A 17,784-nucleotide genomic window follows, 5' to 3' on the forward strand; every position below is an offset into this window, starting at 1 on the left:
AAATCTCGACAAGTTTCTCTTTGGTTGGATATCTTGACCAATACCGAAGTTCTTTGGTCTAGATTCAACCAATGGGTTCTTGGAGGTGGCAGATTTTGGAGCTTTAGAAGCTAATGGAGCTGGAGCAACTTTCTTTGCAGGCTGTGTCATTGAGTAAAGTTAGTTAAAAGTGTTCTCAATATTAAATGTCAACGAACGATCCTTTTATCACCTTTTACTCTACAGTATCTAAAGATACTCAGCCTGTGCAACAAGAAGTGTATGCACATTCTTTGGTCAAATGTATTAAAGTACTGGGTACTTGTATACGAAGTAACCATACTTTCAATTTCGAAGTCCTTTTACTCGAAAAAACTAGTGAAAAAAGACTTCAACGCATAATTGAAAAAGAACGAATAACATCACTCCTTGTGCACAACCTTCATATTTTATATAATCTTTAGAGAGGTAGATGCGGAGGTGTTCCAACGTCTTTCAAATAATAGGACATACCATTTTATGTTTTATTGTATTAGTAGTAGTGAAGAAGAAAAATATATAGTAGATAAAATTTTGAAAAATTTTTTTCTAGCCCATAATGATTCCTAATACTGAAATTTATTAAGCCATACTCATAAATACTCGCAATATCAATATGTCCATGAATTATGTGATTATGATGAACTAGGTATTCTATGATGTAAGTGTAGTAATATAACTGTCTTCAAGTCATATGGTCCTTTTTCATATTTTCGTTATTTCTCTTGCTATTATTTTTTTTGCAATTGTTGATTTCAGTTCAAAATGTATTAGATATTTTATGCATATATACAAGAGTGGCCATTGGGCCTTTAAAAGCTATTTATAACTGAAAACAAGTTCATCTTCTATGTAGTCAAGCTTGGTGATCTGGAAATTACCAGTCAAAACTTGGCCAACTCTAAATTCACCAGTATTGAACTTTTCTATAACATCCTCTGTGCTTTCCAAAGTCGCCTTTAGGTTATTAAAACCTAGTACGTGAACGCTGATATTTCCAAATTTAGGATTACTTTTAAGCAAAAGCTTGAAAGTGACTGGCTTGGATATTTCTCCTTCGTTGAGTAATTTAAGATACTCCTTGAAGAAAACACCTTCCCAGAATTTGTTGGAGAAGCTCTGCATTTTCTTATTGATAAGTTCACAAGTCTGTAAATGATTGCCCATATAGTACAACTGAGTGTCTTGAATATTAGATGTAGGAATATTAGCCCTCGATAATAAGAATTCCTCAAATTTCCAGTGGTTTATCATGTCGACGAATCGTCTCAAAGGTGATGTGACAGTAGCATATCCTTGAAGACCTAAAGATTCATGTGGTTTCTTTTCAACCAGGAACTTCGCCGATGTTAAAACTGACAAGACTTTTGACACATCTTCGATGCTCAAATCTTCGTTAGTCAAATACTTTCTTTTTGATATTTCCTGTAGCTTCTTCAAAATTGAGTCTTCCAATTTCATTTGTTGGCTCCTATGGATTATAGGAATGTTATTTTTGGTTGCAAATATCGATGCAGCATAATTTGCACTAATCATAAAATGTGATACCAACAACTGAGATTTAGACAGAACACCTTGATCAGCCCCATTTGATATCGAGACAAGTGCCTGTTTATTTGTATTGGAAGGATCCTGCACTTTTAGTTTATACCCATTCTCGGATACTTCGAATCTTTGGTCACATTTCCCTGTCGTGTAGTCTACTGTGACAGATGATCTAGGTATACTCATTTCAAGGCCATTCCCAACCATGATTCTTATGTCTTTGAGAATTGTAGAAATATTATACAACTTGAATAAATTTGACGAATGAACATCCGTGATAGACCCCTTCTTAAAGGATTCAAACCCTTTTTCATTATTAAGAATTTCATTCACCTTACTGTAAGTAAAGTTGTTAGGAAAATTATGAGCCATACACAATTTAATATCGACCGAAGATTCAATATCCTTCAAAATGCTATTAGAAAACTCGATATCGGGTTTGAAGAATTCATCATTATTCTTTTGCTTTATATAGCTGTCAACTGATGACTTGTCCAATGTATATTGTATAACAAAGGTTCTTGTTCTAGAAGTTTTACCTAATCCAGCAATTTTAGAAATGATATTCGGAAGCATCATAGATGGACCTTCCGGTAAATATGTTGTAGATCCCTTATTGAAGGCGATATTACTTATTGTGGAAAATGGCTTTAAATACGAAGTAGGATTAGCCACATGAACTGATATAATATACTTCTCTCCATCTTTGCTAGTGTTAATAGAAATACCATCATCAATTTCGTGAGCAGTTTCTGAATCAATACAATAAATTGGGGTATTTCCAAAATCTTCCCTTATTTCGGTTAATGGGTCTGAAGTATAAAAATCATCCGTTAATTCTATGTCATCATCCTTAGGAGAAAATGCAACATCAAATCCTTCTAAAGATGAAACCGAATTGGAATTTGTGTGTTTAATAGAATTACCTTCTTCAACTAATTCCCTGAGGCGGTGTTCCTTGCTGGAGAACGACTCATCTAAGTACTGATAATAATCGGTAGAAAGATCGGACATCAACAGCACATTATTATTTGGTAACTGTAGCGCATAAGACCAATTAGCTGGGTTTTCCCATCCGCAAGACGATGGTTTTAAAGGGTCTTCAAGCATCTGTAATAATTCAAATCCTCGAGCTCTTGAATAATCATAGGTCAGAGAAGTATATCTTTCAGGATATAAATTCTCTTCCTTCAAAGATTTATCGACTAGCCTAATCACAGAAACAAGTGCCGTTTCAGCTGCTGGATCATTTGTGAAATTTCCTGCTGTATAATCTTTAAAAAGCTGAACAATTTCTTTATAGTATTCAGGCACATCAACTTTTTCTTTCTTCAATTTTTTAATCAAGTAATCAGCAAACTTAACATCCCCATTTTTGAATTTCAAAAACGAAATAGTCTTCTCAAGAAGGTCAACATTTCGCAAAGGCAAAATATTCACACTTAGTGGTGGATTCGTCGAATTTTGTTGATTTATATTCCACAATCTTCCTTGAGTCCTTAGTGCTAAGATTAATGACATAAAAGTGGATACAGGGTATGCTTCATTGGCAAATTGCATCCATGACACGTCTTTCGGAACTATTTTGCCTAAATTTGAATATTTGGCTTCATTATCAAAATCTGAAAAAGAATCACTCAACTTTTTTCTTAGTGTTTTAAATAAATCTGCTTCGCCTTGTGCATCGCTTCCCTCTCTAACTAATTTTGGAACCATGTTCAAGCTAAACAGCTCTATGTAGTGTAATAACAAAAAGATTGAGATGGTTCTGGGAGAGTCGAGGCAATCACCATCTTCATCGTATTGTAAAACTCTATGCAAAATCTCTAACTTCTGAGATATTTCTGGTATCTTCTCGAATGTCTTGATAGATATTTGCGTTAAAGCTTTTGAATAAATTTCACGAGCCCTTATTGGGATATGAAACGTATTGACATCTGAATTAGTTAATAATTGTGAAGATGCTTGAGCAACGATAAAATCCCCACCAATCTCTGATGAATCAACATGGCCCCTATTTTCATCATTCTCTGATATTTTTTGAGCCTTTGATGATACTTTACGAATTTCCTTTGGCTTAGATTGTTCTGATTTGGAAAAGGTTGCGTCAGTAACCCCAATAGGTGCCATGTCCAAGTATTTTGTCTCAAGTTGTACCAAATCTTTGATAATCCCAAGTAAGTGGCGTGGAACTGCTCCTGGAAACCTCAACTTTATCAACTGTTTAGGGCCATATACTATTTCACCCTCTCTATTAATAAATGTATATGAATTTGAATCAAGATCGGTAGGGCAAGATACAATAATGTACAAACTAACGCTATCATTGTTTAGAGCGACTAAATCACCAGCGCTAATTGCATTTGCTGCACTTTCAGGCGATATTGTAGCATTTTTCAAATGCTTTTCAAGTTCGGCTTGTATTAACAACTCCTTCTTAGAATCTTTCGATTTCGTCTTCGTTTTGACTAAGCTCATAGGTATACTTTTAGCTAACTTCTTATAGTCACTCAACCAGGAGTTTGATGCTTCTCTGAACCTCTTGCTCATTCTTATCTCTGCGTCCTTGGAAATCTTATTGAAAAGCGTTGTGTTATCCAATGCCAAGTTTAATGATGAGTTCGCCGGGTCAAAATACGATGCTTTTTTATTCTGAAGGATCGACCTTGTTGCATCTGTTGCATCTGTTGCATCTATATTATTCTTCAGTGACTCTCTGCTTGAATTCAAGCGTATCTTGTTTAAATTATCATTCTTCTTGAATTCCTCTCGTATGCTCAAAATACTATGTCGAGCCTTTGATGGACCTTTGAGGGTAGCATAAAATCTTCTATCAAAAAGAGAGCGTTTTTTAAAACGCTGAAGTCTAATCATATCTATTCATAGGTCCAATTTAATAAACTAACTAGAGTCATAAATACTTGCAAAATTTATGAAAACTAGAGAGATGATAATGGCTCTTCAATTTTATCACGTGCAATATGATCTAAGCTATCAGGAAAGGAACACCATCGTGATAGTATTATGTGTGGGATCTTTGTCTAATATCATATAAGCCCTATCAGACAACGTATTGGATCAATACAAATGGAAATATTTGATTAATAAATGACTTAATTCAAAACTTTGGAAGATAATGACATTTAAAGAAATTTCGAACTGCCTAAAATCGAAGAATCATCGCTATCGTAATTATGAACCTATTATAGTATACCATTGTATATAAAATTCAGTCTGAATGGATCAATTATTGACTTATAGCCGTTTTGTAGATTATTCTTGCAACATGCTCCCGGTAAACCGGTGCCTGTTTTATTTTGTTCAAATGCCCTAACTTAATCACGGCAAATCTTTGTGAACGGATGCTGAACATAACCTTATTTACACAATTACTGTTCGTTAGGCATTATTGAATTAATATATATATATAACCTTACATAACCGATACAATCGAGGTTCCGTCTTGGAATCTGGTTCTAAAAACTCTATTCGCGTTCGTAAACATTCCTTCCTTCAAAGAAACAATAATAAATTGAGAACCCTTGAATCTAGTCTTAATTAAGTGACCGATATTTTGCGTGTGTGAAAGATCTAAAGCTGCATCAACTTCATCTAAAATGTACATCGGTGCCGGTTTGAATTGTAATAACGCCATGATCAACGATAACGCAATCAATGATCTTTGACCCCCAGACAATTCGACTAAACTTTCTTTCCACACAGGTCCCAATTTAACTTTAACACCTAGACCTTTAGTTACATCCTCGGCATCGACAGGCACCAACTTGGCAAAAGATCCTGGTAATAAATCTGCAAAAATATTCCCGAAATCAACAGAAACTTTTTGGTAAGTGGTGTTCAATGTATCCCTCTTATAACCATTCAACTTGTCGATAGTATTTTCAATCTTAGACTTATCCTTTTCAATGGTCCTTATCATTTGTTTCAAGGACGATTCTTTCTTTTCAACATTGTCTATCATATTCATAATATTTGTATTAACTTTACGCTTCATACCCTGGAATTTCTCTTTCAACACTTCTTCCTGTTCGTGACATTCATCTAAGTTGATATTAGGGTACTTCTGAATTATGCTGTCCAAAATATTTGAGTCCATGACCCAATCATGCTCTTGAACTAAATTGTCCAAATGGTTCTTTAACTTATTAGTAATAGATGACGATTTTTCAAGTTCATGGTTTAGCTTTTGGATAGATAACTTAGAATTATTCAACGACTCATTTTTCGACTGGAGTATTGATGTTAATTCATTCATTTCTTCATTAAGACCTAATAAGTTAGCTTTTTCCTCTTCTAATTCGATTTTCACATGTTCAAGATTCTCATTCTTTTCGGTGATATTTTCTTGAGTATTTTTCAATTCTTGATTGGATTCATGAATAATATTTTTGCTATATTCATATGATTCCTTTAAATTAGTCAACTCTCCTTGCTGCTGCTCGGATTCAATTTGCATTGATTGAAATTCGTCTGACTTTTCTCTGATTTCTTCTTCTTTATTGAGAACTTGATCTCTCAAGGCTGAGGTTTCTTTTTCTAGTTTTTTCAACTTGGAGCCTTTGTCACTACTAAATTCCTTCATGTCCTTTTCAATTGAAAATATTTCATTCGAATATGTCTTAGACTTCGCTTCTTCTTCCTTTATCTGTTCAGTCAAGGCTTTAATTTCTTGTTCATTTTTTTCATTCTCACGTAAAATTAATGAAGAAGGATTATTTTCAAACTTTCTCATCAACAATGTTAATTCATGCTTACTTAAATTAATCTCATTCTGTAATGAGTGAGTTTTATGAGACAATTTTTCGAAATCTTGTAAGTCTCTTTGGATGGTGAATAGTTCACTTTGGTATTTCTTAATTTGATTTTGTAATTTATTATATTTCTGCATGGCAATTAATATTGAAGAATTATTTTTTCTTGATCCACCTGATAAGTTACCCTCTGGATCATATATATCTCCCTCGAGTGTTATTGATCTTGCTCTAATTTGTGGGTCAAAAGTGACCATTTTTGCAGTTTGAGGGTCATTGCAAATAAATGTATTGCCAAATATATATTGCATAGCTTTCAATAGTTCGTTCTCAAAATCAACCAAATTTAAGGCAAGCTCAACCTTATTGGGGCATAGCGTCTTAGCTGCTTTTACCGCCCTATCATCAATAACTCTTGAAGAAATCTTATCCAAAGGAATTATTGTGACTCTTTTCTTAAGCTCTCCCTTTTCTAACAATTGAGATGCTGCATCAGAGGTATCAACAATTACGTTGTACAATCTACCACCAGCGCATACTTGCAAAGCCATTGCCTTATCAGCGTTTGATTCGTCTAACGTAAACAATTGAGCTGCAATTCCCCTTACAACATTGCTGTCAAAGTTTGGATTTGGCTTCGTATAATTGAATTCTACATTGCCCACTTCTCTTCTTAAGTAGTTAAGCTCATTGTTCAATTTGTTTACTTTGTCGCTAAGCACAGATTCTTGTTGTCTGAGCTCAGACACTCTCTTTGAATCGTATCCAAATTCAGCAAGCTTAGACTCTTTGTGGCTAATTTCTTGCTTGTAAGATTCAATATCTTTCAATACGGACTCATTGCTTTGTTTTGCAGAAGATAATTTAGATTTATCATTACTAATCTGTTTAGTAAGGTGGGTAATCTTTAGCTTCGATTGCTGAACAAAAACATTCGAGTCATTCAATTTCTCTTTAACCTCTTTAAGCTGTGCCAAATATCCCCCATCTGTGTTACCTTTAGACGAAACACCTGTAGAAAGTGTCGACAATAACTCTTCCTTTTTGTTAAATTCATTTTTCAACTCTGCCAACGCATCTTTGGCATTTTTATATTGTTTCTCGTGGTTACTGTAAATATCTGCATTATTTTCAAGAGCTTGTTGTAACTGGGAAATTTGCTGCTCTAGTTTAGTTAATTTTTTCGTCTCACTTTTTATGTTTTCAGCTATAATATCTCTCGAAGTGTTCAAACGAGTAATTTCATCGGAGTATTGATTTTCTAAAGTTTCTAGTTCTCTGATTTTACCATCTTTTTTCAATTCCAATTCTCTTTGTTTCTTTACTTGGTTTAAATCATCAGTTAAGTTCTTTATTTCAGTGTCTAATTTTTCAACGTCTCGATTTAGATTCTCCATAATTGTTTCTCGCTCGTTCAACATGGTCGAATGTTCGTCAAACTTCTTAGAATATAGCGCATAGTCATGAGCGGCAATAATTCTAGACATTTTCTCCAAATCAGTCTGGATCTGTTGAAATTCTAAAAATGTTCTCTTCTCATTTCTCAACTTCTCGAGCTTAGGTTCGATCTCTTCTTGTAAAAGACTTCGTATTTCAATCAACTTGGACTCCTTTTTAGCCATGGTCTTCTGTGCCTTATCTTTTCTTTCTTCAAAAGTTCTCGTGCCCGCTGCTTCTTCAATCAACGACAAGGTCTCAGTCGGCTTCATGTTCAAAACCTTCGTGATCTTACCTTGCATGATCAAGAAATTCGGATTGTTAATATTAAGCTGAACGGATTGAAATAAGTTCAACACAGTTTGCTGCTGTGCTTTGTGCCCGTTAACCAAGTACTTTGAACTTCCCCCAAGGATGATCTGTCTGGTGACACTAATTTTGGGACAATTCTCAAACCCAATGGGAGATTTCGAAACTTCACTATTATCAAATACAATCGTAACACTGGCTTTTGTTACACCTGCCTGTCCTCTTTTATATATCAAATCTTGCAAGTTAGACGCCCTAACAGTGGACATCGATGCTATTCCCAATACAAAACAGATGGCGTCTAAAATATTGGATTTTCCCGACCCATTCAACCCAGTAATTGCATTAAATTGAGGATCCCATCCTGAAATAACAGTACGAGTAGCATACGACTTGAATCCGTCGATAATCAACTCCTCTACCTTCATTTCCTAAAGAACATCTATTATCTGCTAACTAGTTTAGATCTGTCTAGTTATACGTATTTACGCGCTTTGTTTACTATTTTGTAGATTTCCTAAAATAGTAGTAAGTGTGATTTGTCCTTTAATTGTATTGATGACCCGCTTTGTTTGATTTTCTACAAATAAGAACGAATTATCATCTAAAAAACATCAAACGGGCCATTTAAGGTATCAATGTTTCAGTTGAGTGCTTTCTGGCAATATCTAAAATTTTCTTATTTTCAACCTTTTTCTTATTTCTGTATAGTTGCAAGATTTAAGCATTGAGAACAAATATATTTAAAATTATTAAAACTCAATTTATAATTCTCCAGACAAAGAATTAACTCATATAAACATAACCTAAATACAGATCATCAAATGATCATATATTGCACCATTTCTAGTATTGGCTAATTGTAACCACTCATCATCATATAGTGAGCACGATTAATGAACTAATTCTCACCTGAGATAATTTACCCTTACCATACTTGTTTTTGAGACAAGCCTCAGCTATAAATTGTTCACAGCATTACATAAAGTCCTACTACGTGTCATTCAACCCTCCCTATATGTCATTTTGACCTGGTTTTGGTCTAAATTTGCAACTTGATTGAATATTATATCACGTGATTTCCAAGATCGTGTTAAAAATTTGAATGTTTGTTGATAGTTTAGTATTAGGATACTGGACTACTTGTTTCTTTCAAATATCACGATATTTTGTTGGAAAGATATTTATTATACTTCGATTAAATATATCGTAACACTAGGAAAAGTGATATTTTGGAAGAATTATCTGGTGGTAGTTTAAAGGTGGAAAATTCCAAGCTAGAATATAATATTTATCTGATTTGAAAAGATGGCTCAATCTATACAGATGACACCATATGATTACCCGTAAGTAAAATTTATAGGATAGAGATTGTGATGTGTTTTTGAAAGCATCTGGATATTCCTATATTTATTGAGTGAAGTTACTAACTAAAAATAGACCTGAACGGCCCAAGAAGGAACCATGGAGGTTGAGCGAGCATAAATCTAAGTTTTATATTACTGGTATAATAATATTTATAATCACAGTTGTGAGAATGATGACTATGAGCATACCTTCATTGTATGCGCCGAACTTTTCATCATATCCGTCAGTTCAATACTTTGATTTGGCCAATTACGAAGGGAGCGACGACGGCTGGCAACGAGAAGAAAGAGTTTTATTTTGCGTGCCATTAAGAGATGCAGCAGCCCATTTGCCAATGTTTTTTGGACATATGAGAAACTTGACATATCCACATAATTTGATCGATTTGGCGTTTTTGGTGAGTGATTCGTCCGACGACACAATGGGAGCTTTGAATAAGCACTTGCTTGAAATTCAAAATGATCCTGATATGTCAATGAGATTTGGAGAAATTGAAATCTTCGAAAAAGATTTTGGCCAAGCCATTGGTCAAGGGTTTTCAGATAGACATGGTTTCGCAGCGCAGGGACCAAGACGTAAACTTATGGCTAGAGCTAGAAACTGGTTGTGGTCAGTCGCAATCAAGCCATATCATTCGTTTGTATACTGGAGAGATGCTGATGTTGAGACATCACCACCTACAATTTTGGAGGATCTTATGCATCATGGCAAGGACGTTATTGTGCCTAACGTTTGGAGACCGCTTCCAGATTGGTTAGGTAACCAACAACCATATGACTTAAATTCTTGGCAAGAATCTGATGGTGGTCTTCAGTTAGCTGATAGTTTGGATGAAGATGCATGCATTGTCGAAGGATATGTAGAATATCAGACCTGGAGACCTCACTTGGCTTACTTAAGAGACCCTTATGGTGACCAAGAAGTAGAAATGGAACTAGACGGTATTGGTGGTGTTTCAATCTTGTCTAAGGCTAAAGTGTTCCGTAGTGGATCACATTTTCCAGCGTTTTCATTCGAAAAGCACGCAGAAACAGAGGCATTTGGTAAATTATCAAAGAGAATGGGATATTCAGTTGTCGGGTTACCACACTATGTCATTTGGCACATTTACGAACCTTCTTCGGACGATTTGAAACATATGGAATTCATGGCTTTAGAAGAAGTTAGACAAAATGAAGAAGCAAAGATTAAGAAAGTGTACGACAAAGTTTGGGATAAAGCTTTTGAGGATGTTCAAGGCAGTTGGTCTAAGGAAAGGAACCTGTTCCTTAAGAATACTGATTTATCGCATATGAAGCCAATAAAAGTTGAATGGCCAGGGGTTGATGACTGGAAGATTGACAAGTCGAAAAATGATAAACAGTTAGCGGATTTCAATCCTTAAGCTAAGCAGATTTATTTTTTACGTTTATAGATTTTTTTTACATTCCATTTTGCATTAATTTAACAATTGTATATTAAAAATTCATTTACATGTAGATAAATCAAGTATGGATAAAACTATGTATGCTAATTCACCCCTTCATTCTTGTCAAAGTTATCTTTATACATGTAAAATTGTAAGAATATAAAACTGTCTTCAAAAATGGTACCAAGAGAGCCCAATAACCAACTTAAATTCAAAACAATATACTGTGAATCACTTCTGTAGAAGAGAATTTGACTAGCATACGTCAAGTTTCCAAGGGTAGAAAATAGGAAAAAAAGCAAACTCAAGCCCTCGACCGATTTTCTTTGATGATTTCTGATAATTTGGGGGATTCTTGCACCTAAATATAAAATGGCAGATAAATACCCAACTATCTGGGGACCCATTTCGATATTAGTATCGGGTTCCGTTGGGTCCTTAGAATCCGATAAGAAGTATCCTAAGCAACCAGCACCGAGCACAAAAAAAATTGGGAGTACGTATTTAATGAAAATGCTATGGCACTCAGGTTCTATTGCTATATCTGTGAGGGTAGACGATCTTCTTCTTCTTAACAATGGTTCATGTTCAGCATGATGATGGTGATCTTCTCCGTGGCCCTGTGCTTGGCTGTTTTCATGGTCATGGTGGTGGTGGTGGTGTTCATGTCCGTGATGGTGTACCTTGTGATGTTTTGGATACATGTGAGTATAGTAGAAATACGAAAATATCATCATTGCATCTGCAATACAGAACCAAACTGCCAAAAATATCACTTCTGGTAATAATCCAGCCCAGAGTGCTCCAATCAAATTAAAAACATCACCTAAAAACCAGATCGAAATGAACCCAATGGAAACACCGTCAGCAGATTTCAATCTCCACTGCTCAATTAACTGAGGCATCAATAATACAATCCAACATGCAAGTCTAAATAAGGCGTTAATATATGCTGATTAAATAAATATATCAATAGTTTTGTACTTACGAAGTTGAACCCATAATACCAGAAACTGATGTTCGCCATGTGGTCTCTGATGACTGTAACATCAACTGATTCATTTGTTGATGGAATACTGCAAACCCCATCTTCTCTTATGAATACCACTTAAATTATCCGTTAATTTCAAATTACGAATGACAATGAAAGTTTTTACTTAGAGCCAGACTTCGATAAGGAATAAATTCGCACGCATCGACGAATGAGCAATAAATGCCAAAAATTTCAGATTTATGGCCAACTAAAAACCATTACATTGGATTACTGGAAGCCAGAATTCAATATACGTGATTGAATGAATGCAAACGAATAATGTAGGATATACTTTAAAATACATTTATTCTAAATGTGTTTCTCTTGTGAAAGAACGTAGTATCTACTAGATAGAGTAAAGTGTATAAATGGATTATGGCATTGCATAAAGAATACTAAACGCAGATAATAAATCATCCTATAAACAAATAAATATAAATTAAATCTAATAAACTTCTAAGATGTAACGACCATCTTCTTTCATGTCTTCCACAACCTTGGCAACATCCTTGATTTCTTTACCTTCACGCTTGGCACCGTTAGTAACAACGTCTTCCAAACAAGCAGTGATATCAGGAACAGGCCAAGTAGGACCACACAAGTAGAATGAACCATTTTTAGTGACAATGGCGTCGGTTAATTCATCAATACTTTCTCTAATCTTATCTTGGATATAGATCTTTTGTGGTTGATCTCTTGAGAATGCAGCCCCGATGTGGGTCAAGACACCGGCATCCATATAAGCTTCCCAGAGTTCACCGTAAAGATATTCTTCCTTCTTGTGTCTAGAACCCATGTATAAGTAAATATCACCAATTTCCATGCCTTGTTGTTGTTGCCAGATCTTTTCTTCAATAAAGGCTTTGAAAGGTGCTAAACCAGTACCTAAACCAGACATAACGATTGGTTGAGTTGATAATGGTGGCAATTTCATAACAGAGGGCTTAACACTGACGACCAATTCATCGCCAACATTCAAGTCAGACAAGTATTTAGAACAGTGACCATATCTGGTACGACCCTTTGGATCAACCCAATCAACGACAACAATCAATAAATGCACAGCATTTGGATGAAGCTTTTGAGAAGAAGCAATAGAATATTCTCTTCTCTTTAATGGAGCAATAATTCTAACCAAATCAGAGAATGAAGGTCTTGCAGATGGGAATTCCTCCAAAATGTCAACATAAGTACAGAACTCGACATCTTGTCTCTTCTTTAACTCTTCAGCACCAGCACCGCTAGATAAAGTTTCTAAGTGTTCCTTTTCCTTAGGATTTGTAGCATACTCAGCTAAAGCTTCGTAAAATCTCTTTGGTGGCTTACCTAAGAAATCAACGCCTTCACTTAATGCTTGTCTTGCAGATCTAATCTCGAAGATCGATTGATCATCTTTGTTAGAAATTTCCACTAAAGAATCTGCATCAACATTGTAGAATTTTAAGAATTCTTCGACTGCCTTGGCAGGGTTACGACCATGGATACCTAAAGCTTCACCAATCTCATAAGTTAAGCCAGTACCGGTGGTATCAAACTCAATATGGAAAATATTTCTTGAATATTCAGTTGGTGTAAGTCTCTTTCTTTCTTGAACTTTAACAACAAAGTTTTTAACAGGTAAATCTGGTCTTAACTCTTGCTTAACATCATAGGCTTCAGGGAATGCCAATTTAGTAGCTAAGTCCTTGTAACCGGCATGGACAGTTTCGTCAACACCTGCATTATCAGTACGTGGGTTAGGGAAGAACGAAGATTCGGTTGGGAAGAATGGTAATGGACCAGATTCTTCTTCATCATCCTCTTCTTCTTTCTTTTCAACAGGCTCGTCTTCTAATTCAATCCATTCAGGTAAAACCTTAATTTCTTTCAAACCGTTCTTTTCGTCAACACTGTTGATAAATTTATCTAAAACGGATGCCAATAATTCGAAACCGTTACCGTTGGCTTGCAACAATTTGTTAACAATAAAGCCATCTAATTCAGGCAAGGATGCTCTCCAGAAGGCTAACTGCACTAAGAAGTCACCCGAGAAACCCTTAGTAGAATCATTCAGGGCATCTAATTCGTCTAAGATCGAGTTATCGACTAAAACTAATTTATTATGGTTCTTAGCCAAGGTACGTCTGAAGTCAACTGGTAACTTAGGAATGACATCTTCTTCAACCGAGTTCTTAATTGGTTTAGAATTAGCAAGTAAAATGGTTGCACCTGGTTTTGCAGTTGCTAAGATATCATAGCTTGACAAGATAGAGATATCTTCAATCAAGACAACATTAGCGGAGTCAACAGATTCAACTGGTAAATGTTTTGAAGTGGAGACAATTTGGGATTGAAATAATCCACCACCGTTGATATTGTCAAACTTATTTCTAATACTGACAACCTTTGAGTCATCTAACGATAATGATAAAGCCAATTTATTGGAAACATCAACAAAAGCACCATTGTCCTTACCCCAAACTAAATAGCTACCTTCTGGAGAAGTGTTAGCGGTGACTGGTGAAGATGAGATAATTCTATCAGGTACAGTAAGAATTTTATCCACGTTCAATGATGGTAAAAATTCACTCAAAATTTTAGTAATAGTGATTGGAGTCCAAACAAAGTTTAATGGGTAGACAAATTCATCAACACTTAAGTTGTGGTAGTGACCACTCAAGAATAAAGCGGCGGTAATGTCGGCCTTCAACGAGGAAGATCTTGAACATTCAGAGCTACCTTGGCCTAAAACAACTAACTTACGAGTAGACGAAGGAATCAGTTGAACAAATTTAGCTGCATTGAATGGTAATGGAACACGAACCTTAATTAAGCCAACGTTAGAAGAAAGCTTATTAATAGCATTGGATAATTGAGTGGATTCGTGGGAACCGTAAATAACGAAGACAGTTTCTGGGTTCTCACTTCCAATGTAATCAAATTGAGAGTAATTAGTACCTGCTAACTTGTTTAAGTTATTGAAGGCCAAGTCAACTGCATCTTCAACGCTAGCTGGAGCAGCATCAGAACTAGCCAACAAGTCTTGGTACAAACGACCTAACTCTTCAACAGATAATAACTTATTGAACTTGGTAAAGGTCTTAGAGAATTCAGGACCATCGAACAAGTTCAACGATGGGTTACCGGTAAGAGCAGCCAAGTAGTGGTTCAATAAAGTCAAGTGTTGTAATTCTAAACCATCGTTAGAGTTGACTGGTGTAACAACAGGGTAGTTCAATGAACGAGCAACGCTCAAAGGAGCAATATAGTTAGATACTAAAGAATCGGTAGTAGTATCGTAGTCAACAGCACTGACATTGAACGATAACGGTAAATTAGCGGATTTCCCGGCCAAAGTTGGGTGCATGTAAGTCAAAGCATTAGAACCGGCTAAAGTCGATAATGGTTGACCATTAGTTCCATTTTTACCAAAATACCCTAAAATAGCGTTTGAGGCACCAGATCTCACTTGCAACTTATGAAAATATGGCACAACCCCAAAAGAGTTATGTCTTTGATATTGCTGGGACCAAAGCTGCAAATATGAATCTAACAAGTTGTCAGCCCCTGGAGTTTCATAACTGAAAATTTTGCTCGAAATAGCATAAATGGTCTGACTAATAATGGTCGAAGGAGAAGTGTATGCTGATCCTTTCAATAAACTTGGATCGACAGTAATTTCAAATGGGTTTGACTTGATAATGGAAGTTGATAAGATACTTTCATTACCACTGATACTGGCAGACGCACTTGCGTTTGCGGAAATTGCTTCAATAGCGTGAGGAGCCATATTAGACACTAGTTATATCACACTAAAACGTATTAAATCTATGTTTCGTAGAGAACTATATAATATATAAGCATACCAGATAAAATTTGTATAAATTTTCAGTTATCAAAAAACACGTGACATGTAATCATAGTCATAAGCTTACTAAGATTTTGACCTATCACGTAGATCCGCTGATATTTACACAGAGAACTTGGCCTACTACTGGATATATACTCGGTATTACCATTAAGATTCGACAAAACCGTTAAAACAAAAGAAAGGCCCGAATTTCTTTTTATTGCGTAGTTTGTGGTGAGCCACAACAATAGGGAAGGGTTTGAGATAAAAGGGACAAGATAGATAAAAGCTGAGAGATGGTTTACAACTACTATAAGGAGTCTCGGGGATTTGCAATTATAATCGAAATCGTTTGGCAAAAGGGGAGAGTTATGGTGCAATATATGTGAATAAACGTGTAGATCTGAAAACTATCGCGGGACGTATAGTGGGGGAGATTGAGTGCGCGATAAGATATGTATAGAAGAAAGGTGCATTTATAGAGATATAGGTGTCTGAGGGTGTGAAATAGTATTATGGAGAAGTGAAAGTTGCCTCTTATGTTGGATGTGTAGATAGAGAGTCAATGTCCTTATTGGGACTGGAACAGGTGATAAGTGGATCGTGGAGGATAAATTTGTATACATGTACGTTTAGAGTATATTGGAGAGAGAATTTGGAGACTGTAAAACATCTCACAGCAGGTAGTATATGTGATTTAAAGGAAAAGTAACTGTACAGCATATAAAGTTAGTAGAGACAAGGTTGCAGAGATGTAGAGAATTGATTTTAGCAAATATTGCAATTACGAGGGCAGTACCGAGGAATATGTCTCACGCGACTACATAACAGAAAAATCTAATTCCGGTAGATTGCCGGTTAATTTGTCCATCAGTGGCTCTCTATTCACTTCCGCAATAACAGTCAAAACTGAATACCAGTTTCGTGGTACAAATCAAGTCTCCATTGATCAAAAGAATACAGTGAAAATGGCACCAGTACAACTGGCACAATCCGCAACACCAGTTAAGTCCGAGGTTGACTTACATGAGCTCTCTGAAGTAGCTACGAAACCACACTCATTCAAGAATAATCCACACAGAAAAGCTCCACCACGTCGTTATAAACCATGCAGACAAATCATAGGGGACGAAGTGAAATACTTGCAAGCCAAGTCCAATATCAAGGTTGATACTCCAACATATACTTCCATAAGTGCACCACCTAGTTTGAAGCCCCAGAAGCATTACTGTGATATAACAGGATTGCCAGGCAAATATAAGAGTCCTTCCAATAGTTTACGATTCTACGACGTGGAAATATACCAAGAAGTTATCAGAAATATGCCTCCTAGTGTGGATCAAGAGTATTTGGAGTTAAGAGGAGCGAATGTGATATTAAAATGAGTGTATTTTATCTATGTATTATATACCATTCCAGTTATCCACGATTTTGCGTATGCTTTGGTCGAACTTAGTCGATTGTAATATTGTTTCATTATCGGCCAAATTACCAGATAAATTAGTGAACGGATTACAAATTATATGTATATAGGACTTGTGTAATTGGGAAAATAAATCCTTCAATTTCATTGGTTTTTTTGTAGAAATTGCTGGAGATTTAGATGATTCTTTAGCTGAATTACTCGATTCAGGTGTTGGTGAACTCTTATTGTCGTCTTGTTTGTCTTCAGAGGATGTTTCGTTCATTCCTAGACCAACTATTATTTTCAATCCGGTGTTGGTTTCGTACCCATACACAGTTATATCATCCTGAATAAACAAAAGAATTGCCCCACCATTTTCCTCTATATCCTGCTGTTGTTCACGTAGGCTGGTAGAAGACGGCGATGCAAATATGTCTAGGGCCATATGTGATAAGAAGTTGTATTTGAGGTATTTGTTGGCATTTTCGGGATTTTCTGAATCCATTGGCCCAATATCAAATGATTGGATATATAACGGTACATCCTTGCGTGATATTAACGACACGAACTGTATTTTTTTGTTTACTTGAGCCATGTTTGATCCTAATATACTAAGAAGTAAAGAGCCAAATTGGTGATAATTATCATATTGAATATTAA

The 17,784-nt window shown here is 35.6% G+C and overlaps 7 protein-coding genes across 7 annotated transcripts; 2 read left to right on the plus strand and 5 right to left on the minus strand.

Annotated features, from left to right (window-relative positions):
• Nucleotides 1-837: 837 nt before the first annotated feature.
• On the minus strand, nt 838-4,437 carry MSU1 (Msu1p; the record flags this gene model as incomplete). The annotated part of the gene is made up of 1 exon (XM_015614069.1): nt 838-4,437. One exon carries the CDS (start codon nt 4,435-4,437, stop codon nt 838-840), a length of 3,600 nt encoding a protein of 1,199 aa, XP_015465097.1.
• A 559-nt stretch (nt 4,438-4,996) lies between these two features.
• On the minus strand, nt 4,997-8,509 carry SMC2 (condensin subunit; the record flags this gene model as incomplete). Its single annotated transcript, XM_015614070.1, has 1 exon — nt 4,997-8,509. The coding sequence occupies one exon, from the start codon at nt 8,507-8,509 to the stop codon at nt 4,997-4,999; it is 3,513 nt and encodes a 1,170-aa protein (XP_015465098.1).
• A 1,112-nt stretch (nt 8,510-9,621) lies between these two features.
• On the plus strand, nt 9,622-10,833 carry ANP1 (Anp1p; the record flags this gene model as incomplete). The annotated part of the gene is made up of 1 exon (XM_015614071.1): nt 9,622-10,833. The coding sequence occupies one exon, from the start codon at nt 9,622-9,624 to the stop codon at nt 10,831-10,833; it is 1,212 nt and encodes a 403-aa protein (XP_015465099.1).
• A 125-nt stretch (nt 10,834-10,958) lies between these two features.
• On the minus strand, nt 10,959-11,762 carry AC631_05243 (uncharacterized protein; the record flags this gene model as incomplete). The annotated part of the gene is made up of 1 exon (XM_015614072.1): nt 10,959-11,762. One exon carries the CDS (start codon nt 11,760-11,762, stop codon nt 10,959-10,961), a length of 804 nt encoding a protein of 267 aa, XP_015465100.1.
• Nucleotides 11,763-12,335: 573 nt separating this feature from the next.
• MET10 (sulfite reductase subunit alpha) lies at nt 12,336-15,659 on the minus strand (the record flags this gene model as incomplete). Its single annotated transcript, XM_015614073.1, has 1 exon — nt 12,336-15,659. One exon carries the CDS (start codon nt 15,657-15,659, stop codon nt 12,336-12,338), a length of 3,324 nt encoding a protein of 1,107 aa, XP_015465101.1.
• Nucleotides 15,660-16,687: 1,028 nt separating this feature from the next.
• AC631_05245 (uncharacterized protein) lies at nt 16,688-17,104 on the plus strand (the record flags this gene model as incomplete). Its single annotated transcript, XM_015614074.1, has 1 exon — nt 16,688-17,104. The coding sequence occupies one exon, from the start codon at nt 16,688-16,690 to the stop codon at nt 17,102-17,104; it is 417 nt and encodes a 138-aa protein (XP_015465102.1).
• Nucleotides 17,105-17,122: 18 nt separating this feature from the next.
• On the minus strand, nt 17,123-17,719 carry AC631_05246 (uncharacterized protein; the record flags this gene model as incomplete). Its single annotated transcript, XM_015614075.1, has 1 exon — nt 17,123-17,719. The coding sequence occupies one exon, from the start codon at nt 17,717-17,719 to the stop codon at nt 17,123-17,125; it is 597 nt and encodes a 198-aa protein (XP_015465103.1).
• Nucleotides 17,720-17,784: the final 65 nt, after the last annotated feature.

Source organism: Debaryomyces fabryi (genome assembly GCF_001447935.2).
Source record: "Debaryomyces fabryi strain CBS 789 chromosome Unknown contig00184, whole genome shotgun sequence".
Taxonomy (NCBI): domain Eukaryota; kingdom Fungi; phylum Ascomycota; class Pichiomycetes; order Serinales; family Debaryomycetaceae; genus Debaryomyces; species Debaryomyces fabryi.